Source organism: Triticum dicoccoides, chromosome 6A, assembly GCF_002162155.2.
Source record: "Triticum dicoccoides isolate Atlit2015 ecotype Zavitan chromosome 6A, WEW_v2.0, whole genome shotgun sequence".
Taxonomy (NCBI): Eukaryota; Viridiplantae; Streptophyta; class Magnoliopsida; order Poales; family Poaceae; genus Triticum; species Triticum dicoccoides.
The window spans coordinates 63,215,279-63,222,926 of NC_041390.1; the positions used below are offsets into that span (position 1 = coordinate 63,215,279).

The following is a 7,648-nucleotide window of genomic DNA, read 5'->3' on the forward strand; positions in this document are numbered from 1 at the left end:
AAACTCTCGTGGAGTCGTGGTCTCTCCGTTTTTCTCCCAGCCGCCATCCCCTCTTCCTGTTCGGTCGCGCCGCCGCCCTCCCCTTCCCTTGCTCCGCCTCAAGCCGTGCCGCCCGGCCTCCTCGGCGGCGCATCAACGCACCAGTGGCACAGGCGCACAGCCTCGGCCGCATCTTCTTGATGTGCAAGATATCCTTCTCTTAGCCCATGTATCCATGGCATCTTGATCTGATAGCACCCAGGCCTGGCCGACTGAGACTGGTCGTCTCCGACGTCGACCGTGGGCTCACAATCCTAACTACAGGTCTTGCCAACGATCTCGACCAACAGGTAATTGATGCAATTTTCTCGATCTGATCAAGGTGCCCTATTTTGTGTGATTTAGTCTTGCGGGCAGCTCCTGGCCTCCTGCATGATGGTCTTGAGCTCTGAACTGAACTTGGTTGGAGGCTTGGAGCTGAGAAGATCCGTTTGTGCTTAGAATTAATTTGTATTGCGGAGCGCTGTATGTTTGTCCAGCAGGAGAGGCCGGTTAGTTAAGTTCAGGATTTGTGCCTTTTGTTCCTCAGGTGTACATGCCAATAATTTATACTAATGTTTAGTTGAAATCTGAGAATAGGGAGCGGCCAACAGGAAGGTCACGTCTGAAGAAAATCACCTGATTTTTCAATTTGAGTATGGATAGTATGGAGGTGTACTCGAGTTAATTGATGCTTCCAGTCGACATACATGGCAGCATATATGTAGTTCTACCTACGGCACAAATCTGACCACTACAAGGGAGAATCTCTACCGGAACATCAACTGTGGCAGGAAGAGTTGGAACCACCAAAGGCGGTGATATGGACTGACGTTTTCACAGTTGTCATCCTCATGCTCTTCTCAATCACGTCATATGCTGCCATGAACTACATGTATATGTTGCCCCATTATTAGTTACATGCATGATACACTCGTACGCATGCACATATATACTCATTCATCATATTTGATCATGCAGGCAACAATGCTATTATATTGTCTATGATCTATTTAGTTCGTAATAACATACATTACTAATAAAAGGAGCTTTTCTGAAGAGCTTCTTTTCTTATCTTAAATAGTTATAAACTCCATTGCTGTAATCTTTTTACACATGTACTTACTGTTAAAAGAATGGGTCACTTCACAACCTATCGTAAACTGGTGGCCACATAAGACTCTGAGCAAGTTCTAGGGTCTGGCCATCCACAATTGATCCTGATATTTGATGTTAAAATGTAAATTGTATGTGTGTGCGCTTTGGAGGTTGGTGATCAAATAGGAGGTTGTTTGCTTCCCTTTTATATCATATAGTTCACAAATAATTTGAGCGCACAAATTTCTCTTTGAGATTTATGTGAGTTGCTTTCAAGGCTATGCATGCTGATCCAGTATATATTGCAGGACTACTCAAAGTCATATCGGAGGAATGCTCACACTTTGGTGTACAAATCGGTATGTGTAGCATGTTATCGTTTCCCTTTCTCCTTTTTCTCTATCAAGAATGAAATATTATGTGGTGTGGTCTCGCAATCTATCATTCTAGATGCTGTCTGCAAATAATGTTGTGATCTGATGTGTTTTATTCTTTCAACTTATCAAGTTTCTAAGTATGTTTTGTGTGCTATTTATCTTGTCCTTAACATGAAAGAGAAATCCTGTAGGTCAAAGAATAATCTCAATTGTTGTACTTTTTTAAAAGGTTATTTTTCATTTTCTTTACTTTACTATGTTTCATATACTTACAGTACGTGCTTGTAAATGCATGGTAGCATTTGTTTTTTTTTGTTTGTTTCCTTTTATTCAAAATTTTGATTGGACTATGTAGGATGTTAAAAGAATGGGCCGCTTCACAACCACTCGTAAACTGGTGGCCACATAGGACTACTCAAATCAGCTCGGAGGAATGCTCACACTTTGGTGTAGAAATTGGTATGTGTAGCATGTTATTATTTCCCTTTCTCCTTTTTCTCTATCAAGAATAAAATATTATGTGGTGTGGTCTCCAAATGTATCATTCTAGATGCTATCCGCAAACAATATTGTAATCTGATGTGTTTATTCGCCCCCGTTCCAACTCAGCAGGTGATTCCCAGCTAGCATGGGGGTGTGAGACAGATATTGCTAGTTTGTAGTTTGCTTTAGATTTGTACTTGCTAATTGCTAAACTGGTGCTGGGTTAGTTTAATCCAGGCTGTTAGATATAATTAGGTGGGATAATCTGATGGTACTTATCAACCTGGGTACACCAAGCGTGTGGGTTTAGGAAGAAAAAGTTATTTTCTTCTAATAGTAGTAATAGATGTAGTCAACAAGAAACTTCATACATATAAGACAAAATATTGTCTGATTACAATTATCTTATTCAAAAAAGAGGTAACTCCCTTAGTAGCTTAATAATAAATTCCTTCCTCCCCCTCCCTGAGTTGAATTATGGAAAGCAATGCGTGATTCATTTCATTGCCCACGAAGGGGTTATATACCATGTACAGAGAGTAACTGCCCAAGCTATACGAGGGCATGCACAACGTGCGAGTCGTGAGAGGAGTGGATAGAGCGCCTAACTACGTAGGACTCGGTCCATTAGTTACATGAGAACGAACGGTCTTCCAACAGCCCCCCGCAGCCACAACGGGGGCGTCGATCACGTTGAGGCTGGACCGGAAGTCGAGGAAGACTGTTGACGGGAGCCCCTTCGTGAAGATATCCGCGAACTGCGACGCCGAAGGAACGTGGAGCACGCGCACGTCACCAAGGGAAACGCGCTCACGGACGAAGTGTAGGTCGATCTCGATGTGCTTGGTCCGCTGATGTTGGACAGGGTTGGTGGAGAGGTACATCGCGCTCACGTTGTCGCAGTAGACGATCGTCGCCCTGTCCGGCGGGCGCCGGAGCTCATGAAGAAGTTGCCGCAGCCAACACGCCTCGGCCACGGCGTTGGCCACGGCCCTGTATTTCGCCTCTGCGCTCGAGCGCGAGACGGTCTGCTGCCGCTTCGACGACCATGTCACAAGGTTGTCGCCGATGTAGATGCAGTAGCCCGACGTGGACTTGCGCGTGTTAGGGCAACCGGCCCAATCAGCGTCGGAGTACGCGATCAGCCGGTGGTCGGAGGAGCGCCGTAGGTGAAGGCCGAGCTGCGGTGTACCCCGAACATAGCGAAGGATCCGCTTGAGGACGGTGTAGTGCGGCTCCCGCGGGTCATGCATGAACAAACAGACCTGCTGGACGGCGTAGGCAATGTCCGGCCGAGTGAGGGTGAGGTACTGGAGAGCGCCGGCGAGACTGCGGTAGAGAGATGGATCGGACACAGGCGCCCCGTCCGTGGTAGAGAGTTTGGCGCGGGTGTCTATGGGAGTGGCGACAGGCTTGCAGGAGCTCATGTGGGCGCGCTCAAGGATCTCCAGAGCATACTGCTGTTGTGAAAGAAAGAGGCCATGCGGGGTACGCTGAACGTTGATCCCTAGAAAGTGATGGAGCTCACCAAGGTCGGTCATGGAAAACTCATGCTGGAGCTGCGAGATGATGCGGCGAAGCAGGGAGGTGGAGCTGGCGGTAAGTATGATATCGTTGACGTACAAGAGGAGGTACGCGGTGGCGCCGTCACGATGCAGGATGAACAGCGAGGTGTCGCTCTTACAAGCGGCAAACCCGAGGTGAGTAAGGTATGTGGTGAAGCGCTGGAACCACGCCCGCGGAGCCTGTTTAAGCCCATAGAGCGAGCGATGCAATTTGCACACATGCGAGGGATGGGAAGCGTCGATGAAGCCGGACGGCTGCTGACTGTAGACGACGGTGTCGAGGTGGCCATGGAGGAACGCATTCTTCACGTCCAACTGGTGTATTGGCCAGTCGGACGAGACGGCGAGGCTGAGGACGACGCGGATCGTCGCCGGCTTGACGACGGGGCTGAAGGTCTCCTCAAAGTCGATGCCGTGTTGTTGTGTGAAGCCGCGCAGGACCCAACGGGCCTTGTACCGCGCAAGAGAGCCGTCGGGGTTCAGTTTGTGCCGGAAGATCCACTTCCCCGTCACCAAGTTGACACCTGCAGGGGGAGACACCAACGACCAAGTTTCGTTCTGTAACAAAGCAGTATATTCCTCTAGCATAGCGTTGTACCAATTAGGATCTTTGAGAGCTTGTTTGTACGAGGAAGGAAGAGGTGAGATGTGTTCGGATGTTGCAGAAAGAGTGAACAGACTTTTAGGTTGGAGAAACCCGGCTTTGGCGCGGGTGCGCATGGAGTGCTGGTTTTTGGGTGGTGCGACTGGGACCGCGCGTGGTGGGAGCGAGCGAGGAGGTGGGGACGTAGGCAGTAGGGAAAGCGGGGGCGGCCCCGTGCGACCGGGCGAGCCGCGCGTGCATGGCGAGACGTGCTCCGATTGGTTGCATGGGGTGGGCACGGGATCCGGTGTAGAGGAGCGAACATGAGAGGCGGCAGGCGCGATGTGTGGGGAGCGGGCCGAGCTACGAGTGGAGGGGTGCGTCGTGGCAAGGGGCGGGGGAGGTGGAGCGCGTGGGTTGGTTGCATCGGTGCGGGCGGCTGGTGCGGGGGATCCCGAGGGGGATCGGGCTAACGGGTACGAGGTAGGTGGGGCGATCCCGAGATCGAGGCTAGGTGAGGCGGATGGTGCGGGATTTTCTGCGGCAGGGTTGGTGGCTGCATGCGTGCGACTCTGAGCAAAGGGAAACGTGAGTTCGTCAAAGACGACGTGCCTGGACGTGATGACTTTGCGCGTAAGGAGATCGAGGCATCGATATCCCTTGTGCTCGAGCGGGAGACCGAGAAGGACGCATGGGGTGGATCTGGGGGAGAGTTTGTGTGGTGTAGTGGCATAGAGGTTGGGGTAGCACAAACACCCAAAGGTGCGTAGGTGGTCATAGGACGGATGCGTGCCGTAGAGCATAAAGTGTGGCGTGTTGTGTTGGATGGCACGCGAGGGTCGAACGTTCAGAAGATAGGTGGAGGTGTGGAGCGCTTCGACCCAAAATTTTGGTGGCATGTGGGCTTGGACAAGGAGAGTGCGGATAATGTCGTTGATGGAGCGAATGGCACGCTCAGCCTTGCCGTTTTGTGGTGAAGTGTGCGGGCACGACAAGCGTAACGAGGTGCCGTGAGCGCTAAGAGAGGAACGAAGAGATGAGTTGAGGAATTCTACGCCGTTGTCGCACTGCATGCATTTGATAAAGACACAAAATTGTGTGAGCACAAACTGGAAGAAACGGTGAAGAACACCGGGAGCATCAGATTTTGCACGGAGGGGGAAGGTCCACGTATAATGAGAAAAATCATCCATTATGATCAAATAATATTTGTAGCCGGAACAACTAGCCACCGGTGAGGTCCAAAGGTCACAGTGAATTATTTGAAACGGGAAAGTTGTAACAGTGCTAGAATGTGAAAAAGGCAGCCGTGGCTGCTTCCCTAATTGGCAAGCCTCACATGAATGAGAGGGGGAGGGAAGTTTATTACAATCGGGAAGAAAGTGTTGTGCTAAATGGGAAAGGGAGGCACGCCCAGGGTGCCCCAAGCGGCAATGCCACATCTCGCCGGTGCCGAGGAAGAACGCCGAAGGACTTGCACCGCCGCACCGATAGAGCGGGCCAGAGCTATTGCGCCTCATTAGGGGGGTCCGCGTTGCTAGGTCCTTCACAGAGAAGCCGATGGGGTCAAACTCAACAGATACAGAATTATCAATAGCTAGTTGTTTAACGGAAATAAGATTGGGAACTACATCTGGTGAGAATAAAACATTGTTAAGTTGGAGAGAACGAGAAGAAGAAGGAAGGGAGGTGGAACCAGTAGCGACAACGGGGAGACGTGATCCATTGCCAACGATAATAGGGGGATGCTGCTTTGAAACAGGACGAAGCGAGGCGAGGATACCTGCGTTACCGGTGACATGTGCGGAGGCCCCGGTGTCGAGGTACCAGTCAGTGGCGCCGGGCTGCCGGAGGGTCATCTGGTTGAGGGCGGAGTAGAGCGCGGCTGGATCCCACGACGGCGGATGCGACGGAGGCGCGGACGGCCCAGCGTACATCAGGGGGTACGCCTGGTGCGGAGCGGTGGGACGAGGGCCGAGTACGCCCGCGGCGTTGGGAGGAACCCACGGCGCGCGAGCCGGCGGCAGGAAGGGTGCCCCCCACGGGGCGAAGTACCCCAGCCAAGGAGTTTGGCCGGCGCCGGCTGGAGGTGTGGCGTGCCCACGACCGCCAGGGGGACCACGGCCGCGGCCACGGCCACGGCCACGCCCACGTCCGCGGTCGGGATGCCCACCGCCCGATCCACTGCTGCCCCCGCGCTCCATGGGGGCCTTGCCGCGGTCGGTGCTGGAGGGGCCGCGGTCGCCGGAGGACCCGCGGTCGCCAGAGGAGGAGGAACCGCCACCGCCAAGGCCGATGGAGAGGGCGGAGGAACCGTCGGAGCGGTCCCAGGCGTCCTGAGTGAGCTCCTCAAGAAGAAGCCGCGAACGGGCCTGATTGAAGGTAGGGAACGGGGTTTGCATCGGAAGTACGGTGGCGATCACCTGGTATCGGCGGGAGAGTCCACGCAAGAGTTGCAGCGTCAGGGTCCTGTCCTTAACGGGCTCGTCGACGTTCGCCAGGGCGTCCGCCAGCGCCTTGAGCCGCCCGCAATATTCCGTGACCCGCAGATCGCCTTGGGTGAGCGCACGGAATTCGGCGCTGAGATGCACGGCTTGGGCGGGCTGGTTGGCGAGGAAGAAGTCACGGAGTTGGCTCCAGACGCGATAGGCGGTGTTGTCCTCGCCGCGAACGACCTCGTACAGGGCGTCGGTGATGGTGGAGTAGAGGAGCAGAAGGAGGGTCAGGTCTGTGTGGCGCCATGCCGGTGTCTGCTGGTCGGGGTTGGAGTAGTGGTCGACGTGGCTGGCGACGGAGTACATGGTGAGGATGCAGCGCCAGAGTTCGCGCCACTTGGAGTAGCTGCCGGATTGGACATCCAGCTTGAAGGTGATGAGGCTGCCGATGTTATTGAGGTTGTGGATGGAGGGGATGGCGGAGGAAGATGAGGGAGCCGCGACGGGAAGGGTGGGTGGTGGTGCAAGAGGCAGCGTAGTCATGGCGGCGGAAGGGGTTGTGAGCGGAGCGGAAGCTAAAGGGGTGAGGAGCCCAGAGGAGGGGAGAACCGGCGGCGGCGGAGGAGCAGTGGTGCTGGTGAGATCGCCGGAGGAAGAGGAGTTGCCGGTGTCCATGGTAGGCTCGCAGGAAGGAAGGCTCTGGTGCCAAGTTGAATTATGGAAAGCAATGCGTGATTCATTCCATTGCCCACGAAGGGGTTATATACCATGTACAGAGAGTAACTGCCCGAGCTATACGAGGGCATGCACAACGTGCGAGTCGTGAGAGGAGTGGATAGAGCGCCTAACTACGTAGGACTCGGTCCATTAGTTACATGAGAACGAACGGTCTTCCAAGTTTGTCGGAAAATGTTGGTACCGTCTTCTACTTTATGTAATCAAGAAGAAAACGCATTTTCACTTAATTTGGTTATTCTATTCAGGAACACATAAAAGTAAATCGGCACGTTGTCAGAAACATCATGAGCATGAAAGATTAATTTGAATCATCTGCGAGGGAGAGAGGAAGATCGAGGGGAACTTGAAGAT

At 53.1% G+C, this 7,648-nt stretch overlaps 1 protein-coding gene across 1 annotated transcript; it reads right to left on the reverse strand.

The window, feature by feature from the left end:
* Nucleotides 1-5,297: 5,297 nt before the first annotated feature.
* On the reverse strand, nucleotides 5,298-7,420 carry LOC119318857. Its single transcript, XM_037593429.1, has 2 exons — nucleotides 5,908-7,420; nucleotides 5,298-5,668 (listed from the first exon to the last, which is right to left on the reverse strand). The coding sequence occupies exons 1-2, from the start codon at nucleotides 7,232-7,234 to the stop codon at nucleotides 5,631-5,633; spliced, it is 1,365 nt and encodes a 454-aa protein (XP_037449326.1). The 5' UTR covers nucleotides 7,235-7,420; the 3' UTR covers nucleotides 5,298-5,630.
* Between the last annotated feature and the right edge of the window lie 228 nt (nucleotides 7,421-7,648).

Bases quoted from the DNA above. Each gene is read 5' to 3' on its own strand.
- LOC119318857 (XM_037593429.1), bottom strand. From the start codon at position 7,234: ATGGACACCGGCAACTCCTCTTCCTCCGGCGATCTCACCAGCACCACT. The intron at 5,669-5,907 runs GTATCCTCGCCT...TTCTCTGTGAAG, and splicing joins ACATGTCACCGGTAACGCAG to GACCTAGCAACGCGGACCCC.